This window comes from Rana temporaria, chromosome 3, assembly GCF_905171775.1.
Source record: "Rana temporaria chromosome 3, aRanTem1.1, whole genome shotgun sequence".
In the NCBI taxonomy this organism is placed as follows: domain Eukaryota; kingdom Metazoa; phylum Chordata; class Amphibia; order Anura; family Ranidae; genus Rana; species Rana temporaria.
The window spans coordinates 362,573,191-362,592,843 of NC_053491.1; the positions used below are offsets into that span (position 1 = coordinate 362,573,191).

Here is a 19,653-nt window from a genome sequence, read left to right on the forward strand (position 1 = left end):
AGTTTTTTATTTCAGCAAATACAAAGCATTTTATATTCCACATGTGTTGACAGTCCCCAGTAACTGAAGAGTCGCAACATATAAGTAGACACTTGTGAAGCATAAAATAAAATGAACGTTTATGGGAAAACAGCTAAATATGTATTTCTACATTCATTTCGCACTTGGCTTGATTGGCAAAACATTTGAACATACTTTTTTTAAGGATCCTCTTCCCGCCATATCATTTCCTGAATAGTGGAAATGCTCTTTAAAAATAATTCCAAAATATTTGAATGTATTGTGAGCTACGGTAATTGCAGCTGCAGTATCTGCTTTACATTAAAATCTTAAAGTATTTTGCATATTAAAGCTTAACAATATTCACACTATGGAAAATAATCATTGCGTGTTAAATATTAATATTAAATATTTAGCAGTATATGTTGATGTTCCAGAAGTGCACACACCATGGTGCTGCCAGTAGCAAGAATTAAAATATTTCTAGGAAATACTACTTTTTATATGGCACAAAAAAAGAAATATATTACATGTTTGCTACTGGCAACATAATACTTAATACCATTAAAAAAATTTAAACAATTATTATGTATTTATTACTAATTATTATTTCAATAAAGCTAGTATAAGTATGTGAATTGGTCATTATAGCCTCGCTTTATAATTCCTTGAACAGCAAAAACTCAAAAATGATAGAGTGCCAGAACTTTATATATATATATATACAGTGGGGATCGAAAGTTTGGGCACCCCAGGTAAAAATTTGTATTAATGTGCACAACGAAGCCAAGGAAAGATGGAAAATCTCCAAAAGGCATCAAATTACAGATTAGACATTCTTATAATATGTCAAAAAAAAGTTAGATTTTATTTCCATCATTTACACTTTCAAAATTACAGGGAAAAAAATGGCTTCTGCAAAAATTTGGGCACCCTGCAGAGTTAATATCTTGTACTGCCCCTTTGGCAAGTATCACAGCTTGTAAACGCTTTTTGTAGCCAGCCAAGAGTCTTTCAATTCTTGTTTGAGGTATCTTTGCCCATTCTTCCTTACAAAAGTCTTCCGGTCCTTGTAGATTTCTGGGCTGTCTGTCACGCACTGCTCTTTTAAGGTCTATCCATAGATTTTCAATTATGTTGAGGTCAGGAGATTGTGAAGGCCATGGCAAAACCTTCAGTTTACGCCTCTTGATGTAATCCCCTGTGGATTTTGAGGTGTGTTTAGGATCATTATCCATTTGTAGAAGCCATCTTCTCTTTAACTTCAGCTTTTTCACAGATGGCATCAAGTTACCATCCAAAATTTGCTGAAATTTTATTGAATCCATTTTACCTTCTACTCATGAAATGTTCCCTGTGCCACTGGCTGCAATACAACCCCAAAGCATGATTGATCCACCCCCATGCTTAACAGTTGGACAGAGGTTATTTTTATTAAATTCTGTACCCTTTCTTCTCCAAACGTACCTTTGCTCATTCCGGATAAAAAGTTATATTTTAACCTCATCGGTCCACAGAACTTGTTTCCAAAATGCATCAGGCTTATCTATATGTTCATATGCAAAGTTCAAACGCTGGTTTTTGTGGTGAGGACGTATAAGAGTTTTTCTTCAGATGACTCTTCCATGAAGACCATGCTTGTACAAGTATCTCTTTATAGTGGAATAGTGTACCACAACTCCAGTGTCTGCCAGATCTTTCTGGAGGGATCGTGCAGTCAAATGTGGGTTTTGAATTGCTTTTCTCACAATCCTGCGAGCTGTTCTGTCTTTTCTTGGTCTTCCAGATCTTGCTTTAACTTCCACTGTTCCTGATGACTGCCATTTCTTAATTACATTCCGAACAGAGGATATTGACATCTGAAAACGCTTTGCTATCTTATAGCCTTCTCCAGCTTTGTGAGCGTCAACTATTTTCAATTTCAGTTTTCTAGACAACTGCTTAGAAGAACCCATGGTGCTGATTGTTGGGGAAAGGTCAGATGAGTCTGGGCATTTAAAACCTTTGAGATTGACATCACCTGGTCATCCCAGACGATGATTGAGAACAATCCATGACACTGGCAGGTCTCAGCTTTGCAAAGGTGGCAATGCATGCTATAAATTCTGCAGGGTGCCCAAACTTTTGCAGACGCCATTTTTTTGTTTTCTGTAATCTTGAAAGTGTAAATGATGGAAATAAAATCTAACTTTTTTTGCCATATTATAAGAATGTCTAATCTGTAATTTGATGCCTTTTGGAGATTTATCCATCTTTCCTTGGCTTCGTTATGCACATTAATACAAATTTTTACCTGGGGTGCCCAAACTTTCTATCCCCACTGTATATATATATATATATATATATATATATATATATATATATATATATAGTTTTTCCTTTTTTTTGGAATTTAACTGGAGTTCTGCTTCAACCCCATTGGGTAACAAAAAAAGGAGAGGATAAACTGGAGAGGTATACTTTTATACAAGGAACCTCAACAATATACATTTATATCATCATATAAATGACTATATTTAGCTATGTACACGATAACATTATATACTGTACAATGACAAAAATTAAATCTCTTTAAAAAATACAAAAAAAAACGGGATCCATTTTGTCTTCCACTGGGAGAGCAACTAGGGAGGAAGAGCCATTCAGCAATGCTGATTTTAAGGCATCATTGGTATCAGTATCAGACTTTAACTTTATCTATAAATGTTAGTATCTAGTTATATTAAGTGTATCTAGAAAATAATTCAGGGCTTTTAAAAAAAAAAAAAAAAAACAATACCCTGTGAAGGGAGTGTATTCCACATTTTCACAGCTCTTACTGTAAAAAAAAACTTTAATAATAGATGTATTATCATAATTTTTACCCCTTTAAAGTGTGTCTAAACCCAAAAACAAACATTGCAGAATACCAGTCCTTGTGGCTGACTGAATACATTTTCTTCTTTCTTTTCACAGGTTGGATTACAAATATTGTAATCTTTTTTTATGTCCATTACATGCTGGATGATGGGATTAGTTGTTAGAGAAGAAAGATACGATTTTTTGCTTTCATTGCAGTTCTCAGGAAGTGACATTTCTGTTAGGCCCCTTTCACACTGGGGCGGGAGGTGCGGTGGCGGTATAGCGCCGCTATTTTTAGCGGCGCTATACTGTCAGAATTGCTGCGGAATTGCGGCAGTATTCGGCCGCTAGCGGTGCGGTTTTAACCCCCACTAGCGGCCGAAAAAGGGTTAATACCGCCGGCAATGCGCCTCAGCGGTGTCCCACTGTTTTCAATGGGAAGGAGCAGTGGAGGAGCGGTAAATACACCAAAGATTCTGCTGGCAGGACTTTTGGAGCGGTCCCGCCAGCGCATCGCCTCAGTTTAAAAGCCCTCTGGCTATCACATTGAGACTGCAGGGCAGGAATTTTTCAGGCGGTATTTTTAGCGCTCAATTCCTGTTCAGCTTAGTGCTGGCTTTACACCCTTCAATGTAAAATGGCCATACAGCATGGAGAACACCAAAGGAAAGTGATAAACTAGCAGCACAAGGAAAGAAAATATTTTGCAGGATGTTATCACTACTTATAGGGGATGTCCAGTAGTTTTGTACATATTTTCTTTCTTTCGTATAGTCAGGATAAGGATATGTTTTTTTTTTAGTCAGGTAAAGAGGGGATGTTGCCTATAAATATTTTATAGCGCTGAATCCAGCCAACAGGTGAAACCTTTAATTATTTTTCACTTATTTTTCCTTTGCTGTTCTTTACAGATCTTAACAGCTCAAGTTAAAATGTATGCAAGTAAATGAGTGTTAGTGGCTCCTTACCAGAAAGGGTTTCAGTCAAGACAGAGCAAAACTGAAAGAAGGAACTGACTGCAACTCAAATTGCTCTGCGAACATTTTGTCGTGTATTAAACGGAAAATGTTATACTAACCTGGCGGTAATTTTCCTTTCCTGATGCATAAACATGACAGCATATACGTATGGGTAGGCTCCGCCCCCGCCCAATTCCAGGACCAGTTATACTATATAAGTCGCCTCCCACCAGGCAGCATTCTCATAACTTATCATCACTGTAACCCCCTTAGGGAGGGATCTCTATGCCAGTGTTTCCCAACTCCAGTCCTCAAGGCACACCAACAGGTCATGTTTTCAGGATTTCCCTCTGATGAAACGGCTGTGGTAATTACTAAGGCAGTGAAACTGATCAAATCACCTGTGCAAAATAATGGGAAGCCTGAAAACATGACCTGTTGGTGTGCCTTGAGGACTGGAGTTGGGAAACACTGCTCTATGCTGTCAGAAAAGGAAAATTACCATCAGGTAAGTATAACATTTTCAGTTTTCCTGACACAAGCATGACAGAATATACATATGGGATTTAACAAGCACCACCTTTTCAATATCATTGCAATACCTTAGATTGTGAGTCTGTAGCAGGCACTTCCTGGTTTTCCTCCCGTGGGAGTGGGCATGTCGCTTCATCTCCCAGCACCCCAGTGCTTGCTGGGACTATTTAGCAACGTCTCCTGGGAGCACAGCGTCACGCTTCCCAGGAGACGATTCAGAAGGCAATCCCGGAAGTATTTGCTTGTGGGCTTCACAGTGCCCACAAGCAAGATGGAGCCTTTAAAAAGAAATGGAACCTTACAGGACAAATTTTTATAAATAATTCTTTACGGCCGAATGTGCATGCGAATGGCTATGAAATTCAGAGACGTGAGTACACTCATAACTTTATTAAAAGCGGTAGATGCACAGATAACAAAAAAATCGATTTCCCGCGGAACCCCGGCTTTAAGTTGAGGATTAGATCTATCCCACACTAACGACTGAAATGTATTGTAGCTAAGGCCACTGAGTCCACTTTAAAATGGGCCCCAAACATGTTGAATGTAGACCAGGTCGCAGTTTACATATTAGTTCTGGGGGTACTCCCTTGATTTCTGTCCATGGATGCGCAATCCTTCTGGTAAAGCGGTCTCTGCACTCAATTGATGGATTTGTCCTAGCCCTCTAAGCCCCTTGACTAACTTGATCCACACCCCTGCAATTGTCTTTAATGGACAGTGTTTGCCCTCTTCTGATGCTGCTAGGCCTGAAGAGAACATTGTTTGCCCTTTGAAGAAGGGCCACCTCCATGTCTCTCTTTAACCTCAAATCCATTTCCAATGCTTGTGGTATTTCAGACACTTTTGTTTGGATATGCCTGAAGGATGATGTCCTAACCCAGATGCAAACCTCTGTATCGTGCTGAGGAAGAGACTAGAGCCCATAGGCATGCGCAGGGGGTGTGCCGAGTGTGCCTGGGCACACCCTAATGACCCTGCACAGTTTAGCCCTGCTGATATTTCACCAAAGCTTTTAAAAAATATAAATAAAATTGTAAAAAATAATACAAAAAAATTATAATAAAAATAAAAAAACTACTGACACTGTCCACTACCCTACTAAATGTTAAAAGTATTAAATTTATTTAGAGTGTGTGTGTGTATATATATACACACGCATGAGTGTTTGCATTTTGGGCTGCACACCCTAATGCAATAGGCTGCACCTATGTGTGCACCTATGTATGCTAGAGCCATTCTGCCTGATAATGGCAGCAACAAGGTAGTTTTACGGGTTGACGCTTATCAGAGATCCTTCTTCTAGACATATTAGCCATCCGAAATACTGAGTTCCTGGACATACTGAGGAAGTCTTATCCAGCTGAATGGAGAGTGAGACAACCTGTTCCTCCCTATTTGGAATACCCAAGGGGAAAGAACAATCTGCACAGGTTTTTCGGAATTGGTGAGGACATGACCGAGCCTCATCTACCCTTTAATCCCATATCTAGGCTTTAAACAGTAGTCTAACCGGCTGAGCAGTGAGGAAAAAAAAGAATGCTGCCTGGTGGGAGGCGACTTATTTATATAGTATAACCGCTCCTGGAATTGGGCGGGGGCGGAGCCTACCTATACGTATATATGCTGTCATGCTTGTGTCAGGAAAATATGTATTTAAATACTTTATCATTTAAATGTTTACTTGCAAAGCAAATATTGTAATGTGCTGCCACTTAGCATTGTTATAGTTATTCTATGTGAAAAAATGTGTAGCTTTAAAATAGATTTAATTGCTAACTATGCAACACTGCAACCACTGCATGGATGCAGTGGTTGTCAAATTAAATTGTTTTTGAGATACAATTAGATTGTTTTTGACATAATTTATATTTCTTGAAAACAAAATAATGGTAAATGTAAAAACAATATTTTAAAGGTATATTTTTTAATTCTGTTGTCTGTATATTTGATGACACCTTGGAGGCAAAACATGTTGCATCTAACTCGAAGAGCTTGTTGTTTTTGCATTCTGGTGGGGTGTTCCTCTTAAAGCAGAGGTTCACCCAAATAACATCTATATAAGACCAAATTCTTTATACATCTAACATGTACAGTAGGCACTTTTTTTTTTTAGGCTGGACATACCTTATTATCGCTTTTTTCAATCCGGCTTCCGGGTACTCACTCCCGCGGGAGTAGGCGTTTCTATGCTGAGCCGCAATGTAATCTGGGAGTTCGCCCAGATGATTAATGTCCTTCAGAAAAAGTTCCCCCTGGCGGATAAGGCCCCCCCCCGTATTGCGTAGGCGCGTCACAGAGTTTCCGAAAGTAAAGTAGCCGAACATGTAGAGCCGCGAGTCAGCTCTATACGGCGCCTGCGCAGTCAGCTCTACACGGCTCCTAGTCGATGCGCAGGCGCCGTGTAGAGCTAATTCCCAGCTCTACATGTTCGGCTACTTTCGGAAACTCTGTGACTTTCGTGACGCGCCTTTCTGAAGGACATCAATCATCTGGGTGAACTCCCAGATTACATTGCGGGAACGCCTACTCCCGCGGGAGTCAGTACCCGGAAGCCGGATTGAAAATAGCGATAATAAGGTATGTACAGCCTAAAAAAAAAAGTGCCTACTGTACATGTTAGAAGTATAAAGAATTTGGTCTTATATAGATGTTATTTGGGTGAACCTCCGCTTTAATGCCAGTCTATAAAACAGCAGAGACTGAAAAAAATTACGGCACTCCTTACCTCATTGTGCACCATTCAGGAGTGATAATTATGAAACCTAAAACAGTATTGAAAACATACTAAGTCTGCACTCCCTCCACCATTTCCTTCTCTGTGTTGTCTGATATCCCAGAATTCTTCTGTCCCAACTTCTATCGCTCACAGTTGTCTCCATTAACACACACTCCCCTCCTGTTAATGAGCCCTTTTTTGGTCCGGTGTTGTGTTAAGTGGTTTCCTTAAGGGAAGAAATGAAAGCACTCTGTATTCCAGCAGCTTTACGGGATGTCAAATAATGGGTCTCCGATCAATTGTAAGCCTTCACCTCCTACTGGCTGTTGCCCCAGGTTTCACTGGCTAAATCTTCAATGAACTTGTCCCAGTTCTTCTGCCACATTTCCATGAGCTTATCCTTCCCTTCCGCGGACAATGAGCTGTAGCTGTATGCAGGACACAAACAGTAAAACCAGATTTTAGTGTGATTACAAACTTCTTTCTGCTGAAGGCAATTTTCTCCATATCCTTAAAGCGGTGGTTCCCCCTAAAACTAATTTCTAACAATAGATTCCTAAGACCCGTTACACTGCGGGTAGGCTGGCTTTTTTTTTTTTTTTTTCGTACATACCGAGATCTCCCCGTCTCGTCCCTAGGCGGTGGGCGGAACTAGTTGATTGACGTTCCTCGGAGGGGCGCGTACGTGACGTCACGACTTTCCGAAAGAAGCCGAACGTCGCTGCGCATGCGCCGTATAGAGTCGGCTCTATACGGCGCATGCGCAGCGACGTTCGGCTTCTTTCGGAAAGTCGTGACGTCACGTACGCGCCCCTCCGAGGAACGTCAATCAACTAGGAACGCCCACCGACAAGGAACGAGACGGGGAGATATCGGTATGTACTAAAAAAAAAAAAAAAAAAAAGCCAGCCTACCCGCAGTGTAACGGGTCTTAGGAATCTATTGTTAGCAATGTGTTTTAGGGGGAACCACCCCTTTAAAGAGGAACTGCAGTCTGCTCACATAATTTGGAATCAAAACATCTTTGCCATTCTGAAGTTTCCCTCCAACCACTTTGCATATTATGTTATATATACTGTGATTCTGTACTTGCCAAATATGCTGCAGAAACCTCCCCCACTAAGTCTGGATGGAGCCATTTTTACAGTGGGCAGCTAAAGCTGCTGCCTGTTCCACTTCCTGGATTTCCACAGACACACAAAGGCACACCTCCAGCTCTGCAGCCCTCATTGGCCCTCTTATGACTACCCCCCTCCCTTCCTGGCAAACTCTCATGGGGGTTCGAGAGAGAGAGAGAGCTGTGCATGATGCCATAAGCCTAGGCTAATGACCAGACAAGAAACAGGAAGTGACTGTATAAGGAATTTACAAAGTTTAAACAACAAGGGCAGAAGATTTAATAGATGGAAAGATGAAAAAATTACTGAAGGTTTGCTTTAAGATCAGGGGGCACGAATCATGAACTAACATTAAAATATAACTAAAGGCAAAATGTTTTCTTTAGATTTGGATAGAGTGGGGTGGGATAAGAACATATGTCAGTTTTATTGCTGTCTAGTTCCCCCAATATGGAGATTCACCCTCTCTATTCGTCCTGTTTACCGTTTTATAATTGAAAGTGGAAGAAAAAACCCTACAAGAGAAATACCAACTCCAAAATTCAGAATTTTTGCATTATGTTCAAATTATACGTTTCTTGAAATCCATACAGCGTGCATCTGATATTACCACTTCTACCTCAATGGGGTATTTGTGCAGATCCTTCGATAAGCCTTTATAACATACTGACTTCCAAGTCAGAAAAACTGTTCGCCTGAACATAATTGGGGGCTGAGAGTAAGTTCTCCTTGAGAAAGCTGGAAGGGTCCATTACCTCCTGGTTTAAGCAGTCTACCTTGTCTGGCTATAGGTTGGGAAGGCAGATAATCCGCAGTGTCTGTCCCCCCTGGGAGTGGTCGTCCTAGGGGAGCTATTAGTAACTCTTAGGCCGCGTACAGACGAGCATACATGTACAATGAAACCGGTCCGCCGGACCGTTTTCACCGTACATGTATGCCCGGGGATTTCTGTATGGTGGCTGTACTCACCATCATACAGAAATACGCGCGTAAACAATACGCGGGGTGTGTCCGCGCCGTCGCTGCGACGATGACGCGGTGACGTGGGCGGCCCTGCCAGTTCAATGCTTCCACGCATGCGTCAAAGTCATTCGACGCATGCGAGGGATGGCGGGCGCTCGGACATGTACGGTAGGTCTGTACAGACGACCAAACATGTCCGAGCGGGCAGGATTTCAGCGGGCTGTTTTAAAACGAGTCCAGAAATATTTGCCCGCTGGAAAAAGGCCCGGCGGGCAAATGTATGCTGGAATCCTGTCCGCTCGGGCCTACACACGACCGAACATGTCTGCTGAAACTGGTCCGCGGACCAGTTTCAGCAGACATGTTCGGTCGTGTGTACGGCCCATTAGGTGTGGAACAGTGAAGCACTGTTTGAAACCTGGCAGTGCTCTTTGAATACCTTTCCATTGCATTTAGGAGGATGGTGAAAAAGTCCAATACTATTAGCGGGTAAATGTCACACGACCCTCCAATAGGGATGAGTTAAACTGAGGGTTATTATTTCCTCGAAATTACCTAAAAGAAAATGGAGGGATTTCAATGAAATTTACCCATTTTGTCAAAATACAAGGTTTTAAGACTTAAATGTCTCATGTGGGGTATAAAAGCTCCTATCAACTATTCTGAAACTGATCTTGTGCTGAAAATGACCCCATTAGCTTCATTATTTTCAGTTTTTGCACATAACTTAAAAACAGCTAGGTAGTTTACATGTTTTCCTTACGTGATTGAGTTCAGTGCCAGTTGTTTGAGTGTCTTCAGATCAGCCTCCATCCCTCCAAACCCCATGAACACCTCGTAGAAGTCATATGACAATCCTTGGGATCCAAAGACAGATGGGTCATCAGAGCTTATGACCAGTGGGTGGCCATCAGCCAGGAGGGCAGCTGCTGGGTGGTTGCGAAGGTCAGACACCAAGAGAAGGACCTGAAGGAGAAATTAAATCAGATAGAGGAGAGTGATGAGGGAAAAAATGTACACTATATGATTAAAGTCATGTAGACAAGTTTTGTTCCAGAAGGATTGTACCTTTGCGCACAGAGCCAGGCCCATAAAGACAGGTTTTGACCAGTTTTATGTGGAGGAACATAAGTAGCCTGCACAGAGACCTGACCTCAACCCTACTGAACACCTTTAAGCAGGGCTGCTGTTAGAAGTCACAGAGCCCCATACAGCCTGCCTGACAGGGCTCCACCTCTGAAAATATCAAATTATATTTTTGCTAAAATGCCACAGATGCAATTCTATGCTTCACAGCCATGGCAGAAATTATACCTCCATCAAAAAAGATTGATTAAGGTGAATAGCACTGCTCTGCACTAGTGCAGGCTTAAAGCAGGCAGTTGTCCTGGCTGGACTTGCCGCTTTGTAAATGAACAAAGACTTTTTGCTATGCTATTCTTTGAATAGCGATCCAAATGCTGATTGTTCTTCAGAGAAAAAAGCACATTTGAACGAATCCTTAATTTTTTTCTAATTATTTTTTATAATTGTAATATTTTTAGATTATTTTAGAATTAAATATTTGATTTGTTTATTTTATTTTTTTATTTTTTTAACTGCCCTGTTGGGGGGCCTTTGTGGAAATCTCTTTGGACCCCTGATGACTCATTTTTATGACAGAGCTATGGACTGAGAACAGAGATTCATCAGTTCCTTTCTCTGCAGCCTCAGCTGCACTGTACAGTGAATGAATGTGAAGCACTCTGAGGCTTCCTGTTCATTCACAAACTGAAACACACGTCACCGCACCGCATCACGTGCTAAGACCCGGAAGAGACGGGTACACGCTGCTGACAGCCGGCCGGCTTATCTGTTTTATGCTCGAATGCTACTGAAATGATGTAAGTGCGCATTCTTCTTTTATTCATTAAACATCTAAAGGATTTTACACTATGCAAGTCTCCCTTGGTTCTTTTTGCATTTCTGTGAGTGCTGACACCCTTTGATGATTAAGACATTGGTGAAGATTTGGCTGTTCTGTTTATCCTGATGGATGTTCCCATTGTGTTCCTACTGTGAAGGATGATTGCTATCTCATAGCACTGCTGGGTTTGATCTCCTTGAGATCTCAGGCTCTAGTAAGGGTCAGTGTTTGATGGTGGTGGAGGTCCTTTGTCGTCATCTACTGCACCGTCCTGTGGATCATTTGCACATTTGGCAGACTTCCCTTATCTTGGTCTCAATTTGGACTTTATTTTCTGTTTTTCACTATATTCATTTCCTTTTATATTTATGCATATGTCGTTTGGTATTCACTGTACGTTATTGATCACTGTTTACCTTATTGTGCTTACTGTATACATATATATCAATGGGCATAATGTTTTTTCACATTTAGCGGGACCCTCTTTTTAATTTTCTATGTATTCTGATGTTGTGTAACATCTTTTGAGTCGCAGCTTTAATTTAATCTGTTCACGTTTGGTACGCGCAATTTTTTCCACTATATAAAGCCAGCAGCACTGCAAGGGCTTGTGGGGAGGCAGGGGGGTGGGGGAGCAGATACTGATCCCTCTGCAGTGCAGCAGGAGGGAGAAAAAGGAATATAAATTTAAAATTTACAATGACCTACAATAAACACACCATCACCTTTTTGGATGTTCGACTTTATGTGGACACAAATGGATATTTGTGCAGCACCCTCTTCCGGAAAAGTACAGCCGGTAATACGGTGCTGCACGCAGACAGTTTCCATCCACTCCCGTTAAAAAATTCCATTCCATACGGGCAATATCTGCGACTTTGTCGCAATTGCTCAAATGACTTTCTCTTCTTTGAAGAAGCCTGAAAACTCCAGAGCCGACTTCTGGCGAGAGGTTATAGCAGGTCATGTCTACGCAAAGCCTACAATAAGACAAGTATAAGGTCTAGACATGAGCTTCTATATAGAAAAAAACCCATATGTGGCTCAGACCGTGAAACCACTAGGATCATCCTACGCTTCTCAAGACAATACAAAGCTATACAAGAAATAATTCAAAAGAATTGGACCATTCTAACAGATGATTTGAGGTTGAACAGATTAATTTCTGATCATCCCTCAATCACCTATAAACGCGTAATTTCAATCAAAGATCGACTTGTTCAGAGTGAATATAAAAGCGCCCAAAAGAGAGACATGCACTGTCCAGCTGTTGGCACCTTCCCATGTAGACATTGCCCACTCATGAGAATGGACAAGACTTTTCGTTTACCTAATAGAGAAACGTTTAAACCCTCGCACTTCACCAATTGCCAAACACGTGGTGTGGTATATCTGATGGAGTGCGAATGTGGTGCATTCTATATAGACAAAACAAAGCAAGAATTTTGGCGACGGGTGTCTAAACATACATACAGCATGGAAATTGGCAATTGGTATCTTCCAATTGGAAGACACGTTGTGACTCAACACAACTATAAAGTACCTAAAGTGTCATTCGCCGCACTCTATCGGATTCATATTCCCGACCGAGGCAGCGACTGGAATAAAATCTTGCTTTAACACGAGCAACGATGGATTTTCAGATTGCATGCTACAGCTTTCCCGGGACAAAATTAATCTTCTTCATTTGCCCCCTTCTTAAAGGGTTTTGTTTCCGGCAAAACTCAATAAAACAATAGAACTATTCAAGCATGCCCAGTACAAGGCCTATTGATAATTATTAATTAAATATATCCTTGCACTCTTTAAACTTTTTCTTTCCATTTTTCATTTACCTATTACTTGACACGTTTGTGTCTTTTCTCTTGTTCCCTTCTGATTGATGACGATAATGCTTTCCATCTCATGTCTCACAATTTAGGAGTCTAGTCTATTTCACATATGGGCACTGTATGTTACTGATGTCTTTTTAGATAAATACTCATGTACTGTTATAAATCGGACAATGTATTTTCTGGAGGAGGGACAATATGTATGTAATATGTATGGCCATACTTACAATATGATCCAAATGTATTCTTGTTATAGTTTATTTCAAAGTTACAATGTAACGTAAATGCATCTTGGTTATAATTTACTCCAAGGTTAATGTTAAATATTGATAATCATTTCTTTCTGTATCCTCTTCTCTTCACATCATTAGTTATGTGCCTCTCCTTCTCCCAGGCTTGCCACTGACCCCTCGGCCCCGCAATCAGTGCCCCTCGCTCTGTTGGTCATATGTGGCTTCCCAGCAGGGGGAGAATAGCGGACCAATCTGTGCTCTTCAAATGCCCCACCATGTGGTCGATGATTCGCCGTCTGGTGTGGGCTGTCTCCCCCTGCTGGCGGCATTCGCATATACTTCCGAGCGCCTGTGACATACATCGCACACAGGCGGCAACACTATGCGTGCGGGATGACGTGTTGACGTTGCGTGGCTGCGCCGGAAGGAGCTGCAGCGGCCGAGGATATTTCCCTGCGAACGCCGAGGTAGTCACTGGGGGATTCTTCCCGAGGTGGTGAAGACACACCTGACTTCGATAAGGTAGGAGGCAATTTGCCTATGGTGAGAGTGTGACCCTGCAGCTAATTATCTAATTAAGGACTATTTAGTGAGTGCACTGTGATTTCTCAGATGACTCTGGATACCCTAGTGTGCACTGACATTTCCCCATGGTAAGCACACCACTACATGAGACTATCTCAATAATTGCAATTAACTTCTTGTCATGGTCTTACCTCCTTGCAGGCTTCTTATCACTGACATGTGCTGGCAGCCATCTTGCTTCTTGGGATTCTTATAACTTACCACACCCTGCGGCTCCTCCTTCCCACTGGGAGGAGCTGGATGCTCAGCATATATATATGAGGGCTGCTGCAGCATTCCCTTGCTTGGGCCTCCTCGTCTACACTCTCCTGTGATTGTGCTGCTTGATCTTGGTTACCAACCCGGCTTCCACGGACTATCCTTCTGGCTCCTGATCCCCGGCTTCGTTCGGACTATCCTTCTGGCTCCTGATCCCCGGCTTCGTTTCACCACCTCTCTCTGACTACGGACTCCGGCCTGGCTGACTCCCATTCCTGGCTATCGACCCTGGCTCCGGTGGAAGACTCTGCTGACTGTTTGATCATCCATTTGGACTTTAACCTTGCTGTTTTGTTTTTAATAAAGCCTTCCTATTTCATTTATCCGTTGTTGTACGTCTGATTCATGCTTCCGTGACACTTCTCTTGGATAAATGTTATAATTTTCTTATTCTCCTATCCGCAGATTGTGGATAAGATATTTCTTTGATCTTGCGTTTCTTTTTATGAAACCTGGTCTCTACTAATCTGACAAAATTCAATGGATATGCCAGTGCCTCTGGCTTACTAAGGTAACTCCATTTTCTCTTGTTTGATATGGCTATTAAATCTTGGGACTATTTGAACTAAATTGTCACTAATTAGTTGTCCCATAACAACACTGCTACAATGTATTTTTATTTTGAGTGAAATGCTTTGTTTCTCTCCCCATTACCTTCCCTATCACCTGGAGCGAAATGTTATGTTTTTCTCCTCATCATTCTACTTTTATTCCCTCTTCACACCTACTATCCTCACATCACCCACACACAACACCCCATATGGGTCTCACATCTACATATTCACATAGTTTTCACCTATTTTATGCTTTGCACGCTTTTCAATTAATATTTTCCCCCAAAACTCTCTAGAAGGGCATATCACCCGTTCACATATTCATCTCACACATCACCTCACATCATTTAATTTCACTATGTCATCTTAATATTCACTCATCTCCTTTCTTATTTCCCTTATCTTTCATTTCACACATCTTAACCAAAAATGAAACCTTGAACCAACATCTAAATAAAATAAAATATTTTTAAATATGATTAAAATAACTATATCTAAAAATAATAAAAATTAATATAAATTCACATGTATTGATGTATCTCCTTGGACTATATGAAACAAAAAATCAACTGTAGCGTTCCCTTGAAGGGACCTTTATGATAGTCCTGACCTAACTATATATTTACAAAAATAACAATGGCCCGGATTCACATACATCGGCGCATATATATGCCGCCGTAGCGTATCTCTTTTACGGTACGCCAACGCAACGCAGAGAGGCAAGCATGGAATTCACAAAGCAAATGCTCCCAATGTTGCGCCGGCGTAACGTAAATCCGTAGGCGTACGCCGGCCTAATTCAAAGTAGGTGGAATTGGGCGTGATTCATTTAAATGAAGCGTGACCCCATGCAAATGATGGGCCGTTGAATACGTTGAATCACTGCCTACGACGTGAATGTAACCTACGCCCATCCCTATTCACGTACTACTACGTAAACGACGTAAAATACGACGGCTGTTCCCTGGTCCATACCTTTGCATGAGTTGCGCCTCATAGATGGGGAATAACTATACGCCAGACGTAAGCCTTACGTAAACCGCGTATATTAATGCGCCAGGCGCAAGTACGTTAGTGAATCGGCGTATCTCACTCATTGCATATTCGAATCGTAAATTAATGGCAGCGCCCCTTGCGGCCAGCGTAAATATGCGCCCACGATACGACGGCGTAGGAAACTTATGTTGGTCGTAGGAAGCCTATTTTCAGGCGTATCTAGTTCAGTGGGCAAGGCGCACAGATATGACGGCGCACATTTACACTTACGCGGCGTATCTCGAGATACGTCGGCATAAGTGCTACATGAATCCGGGCCTATATGTTTTAATGCTTTGCTGCAGGTGTCCTATCCTCCCCCCGGCCTAATATCAGGGGTGCTACCCCTATCCAGTGACTCCTTGTAAGTTACATGTGACCATTCCTTTGTTTGGGGGTGACCTTTTTTTGGAGTGTGGAGGGTTCGGGACACCAGCCTGTGGATCTTCTGGTGCCCTCTTTACTTTGATGGATGAGTTCGGTGCAGATTGTTCTATTCCTAACCATACATACTGACTTGGTAAATTTTGTTAATCTCTTTTATAAATTGGCTTATGTTTTCTTCTTTCCCCTGCCCTTTCCCCCTTCAAACTATGGAGGTAAGGCAGGTAGGATATCTGTAGAAACATCTAATAATTTTTATAAATCTTTTCCAGCTACAACAAAACCTCTGAAGAAGACCTGTTTAAAGGTCGAAACGCGTTAAAAATTGCCATATGCTTGTATACACACATGTCAAGCTGTACGACATTTGTTGTTTTTTGTCATTTATTTATATGTATGGGAATTTTAACCACTTTTGTACCATTGTAACTCATATCTTAACTATCAGAATATCCCTTTTTGTATGTGTCATCACACAATAAAAACTTCCTTTTTTTATATACGTTGTCTACAATCCATTAATTGAGCTGCCCAAAAACCCCACTGGAGGAAATACCCTTGAGAAAAAGGAATATAAACCAATAGCGCTGCAAAAGGTGGCAATAAAGCAGTACAGCTGGCCCTCCTACTCGGAAGGTAACCTGGTCCCCTTTTGAACTGATGGGACCCAGGCCTGGTACAGGAGGGCTTACTTCACTGCTTTATCAGCAGCCATGCCTTTGAGATAAATTATAATGCCGATAGTAAGACAGGTCTTCTCATCCAAAATCAGTACTTAACCTCACAAATTCCCAAAGACATGCTCCAAAATCTTGTTGAAAGCCTTACCAGAAAAGTGTGGACTTTTAAAACTGCAAGAAAGAGCAACTCTATGGGGGTTATTTACTAAAGGCAAATCCACTTTGCACTACAAGTGCAAAGTGCACTTGCAATTGCAATGAAAGTGCGCTTGGAAGTGCAGTCGCTGTAAATCTGAGGGGTAGATCTGAAATTAGGGGAAGCTCTGCTGATTTTATTATCCAATCATGTCCAAGCTAAAATGCTGTTTTTTATTTTCCTTGCATGTCCCCCTCGGATTTACAGCACCTGTACTTCCAAGTGCACTTTCAGTGCAATTTCAAGAGCACTTTGCAGTTGTAGTTTGCACTTGTAGTGCAAAGTGGATTCGCCTTTCGTAAAGTCACTACCAAAAGGCCACGCTTCCTGATGCGCTTCACCCTACCCACCAGAGCTTAATCATAGAGTAGAGAGCCTGGAGCCAGATAGGGAAGTTTTATGCATCATCAGCTGCAAAGGCAAGACAGGTGAGGAAAATGAAAATTAATGAAAATCAAAATGAAAAAAGAGATGAAAATGAAAGTCAAAAATAAAATAGTAATGAGAATGATATTCTCATTACTATTATTATTCTCATCACTATTTTTTTTATTTTTGACTTTAATTTTCATTTATTTTTTCATTTTGATTTTAATTTATATTCATTGCATTTCAATTTTTCATTCAGTCTTTTTACTTAAAGTGGTTGTAAACCCACTTTTTTGACTTTTACCTACAGGTAAGCCTATAACAAGGCTTACCTGTAGGTAAGGAGAATATCTCCTAAACCTGCACGGTTTAGGAGATATTCCCCTCGCAATGCGGGCGGCGCATGCGCAGGGGGGAATCCACGGCGAAAGGACCGGCATCCGCCGGACCCTGCCGATTTTAAATCTCCCGCGCGCACGCGCGGGAGTGACGTCATCGCCGCTCCAGCCAATCACAGCACTGGAGCGGCGATACCCGGAAGACACGCCGGAGCAAGATGACATCCTGCTCGGCGTGGACCAGGTAAGTGGTGTTCACCTCGTTCAGAGGTAAGTATTTCATAATCGGCTAGTATGCGGTGCATACTAGCCGATTATGCCTTTTGCCTTGCAGGTTTAAAAAAAAAAAAAAAAAAAGTTTAATGCGGTTTACAACCGCTTTAATCTGTTTTGTGTTTGATTACACACAATGGGCCAGATTCTGGTACCTGCGGCGCAACGTAACCTGTTTACGTTACACCGCCGCAAGTTTTCAGTGTTAGTGCCCGATCCACAAAGCACTTACCTGGAAACTTGCGGCGGTGTATCGTAAACACGTCCGGCGCAAGGCGGGCCAATTCAAATGGGTCGGGTACCATTTAAATTAGGCGCGCTCCTGCGCCGGACGTACTGCGCATGCTCTGGTCGCAAGTTTCCCGACGTGCTTTGTGCGAAATTACGACGCGCCGGCGTGTTGAGAATCGTGACGTGCGTAACGTACTTACGCCGGGAAAACAAAAAAATTCAAAAGCGACGCGGGAAAGACGGGCATACTTTAACATGGTGGAGTAATTTTACACCATGTTAATAGCAGCCCTATCTTTGCGACGCGAATCTAAAACTTGCGACGACGTAACGACGGGAAAAACCTTTGTGGATCGCCGTAACTGCTAATTTGCATACCCGACGCTGGTTTACGACGCAAACTCCCCCCCAGCGGCGGCCGAAGTATTGCATTCTAGGATCCGACGGTGTAATTCAATTACACCTGTCGGATCTTAGGGCTAGCTATGCGTAACTGATTCTATGAATCAGTCGCATAGTTAGAACGGCCCTAAAACAGAGATACGACGGCGTATCAGGAGATACGCCGTCGTATCTCTTTGGTGAATCTGACCCTATATTCTTTACCTGTCTTGTTGTATAGCGGCAGATGATACAGAAGACTTCCCTATCTATATCACGGAATTATAAAACTCTAATGGCAGAGGAAGGGCTGGAGGTCCCGGCATACATAAAAAAATGGGAAAAATAATTGGGAACACGAGGGAATAAACAAAAATTAGGAAACATTTTTAGGTACATAGCTCCGCTGTTGACTCTAACAAAGCAGAGATGAACTTTAAATGCCTTACAAGGTGGTATATAACCCCAGACAAAATAAGTAAATATCAAACAGGGAAATCACCATATTGTTGACGGGGATGTAAAGTAGTGGGAACGATGGCACATTTATGGTGGGATTGTACAAAAATAAAAAGCTATTGGAAAGAAATCTTACAGTTATTAAAAGAAATTACCAACAGAGAAATAGTAGAAGAATCTTGGATGTGGATAGAAAGTTCAATAAAGCAATATAAAGAATCAGTGATACCTCACCTGATCAATGCAGCTAAAAGTCAGATACCAAGATACTGGCAAGAAACAGAATGCCCCACAATAAAAGATTGGCTTGGTAGGGTAGAAAAGACATATAACATGGAATATCTAAGATACTGTGGAGAGGAGGAAATAGAGGGAATGATAAACAGATGGAAAGAATGGAAGGCTTTTAAGAAGACAATGAGATATGTGGAGGTTGTAGGAGGATAAGAACTGGGAGAAAGGGAGAAAACTTAGGCCCCATACACACGATAGAATCCATCCGCAGATAAATCCCAGCAAATGGGTTTCTGCGGATAGATCCTATGGTGTGTACATGCCAGCGGATCCGTTTCCGCGGAGAAATCTCCTCTGGGATGGATTCCAGCAGATCGGATATTTGCTGACATGCACAACAAATCCATCTGCTGGAATCCATTCCAACGGATGGATCCGCTCGTCTGTACAGACTTACCGGATCCATCCGTCCAAAGGGATTCCCCGCACGCGTCGTAATGATTTGACGCATGCGTGGAATTCCTTATATGACAGCGTCGCGCCGTCGCCGCGTCATAATAGCGGCGACGGC

At 41.8% G+C, this 19,653-nt stretch overlaps 1 protein-coding gene across 2 annotated transcripts in view; it reads right to left on the reverse strand.

Moving 5' to 3' along the window:
- Positions 1–6,950: 6,950 nt before the first annotated feature.
- The window catches only part of ADA2 (adenosine deaminase 2), a 58,644-nt gene continuing 45,941 nt past the window's right edge, over positions 6,951–19,653 (reverse strand). The window contains exons 9-11 of one of the 2 annotated variants that reach the window (XM_040345329.1): positions 9,898–10,100; positions 7,367–7,481; positions 6,951–7,279 (exon numbers count right to left, since the gene is read on the reverse strand). In XM_040345329.1, coding sequence (XP_040201263.1) covers positions 7,370–7,481; positions 9,898–10,100 — 315 coding nt within the window. In that variant the 3' untranslated portion in view covers positions 6,951–7,279; positions 7,367–7,369. Of the gene's footprint in view, positions 7,482–9,897; positions 10,101–19,653 lie in introns of both variants that reach the window. The other variant, XM_040345328.1, reaches the window with a different exon arrangement.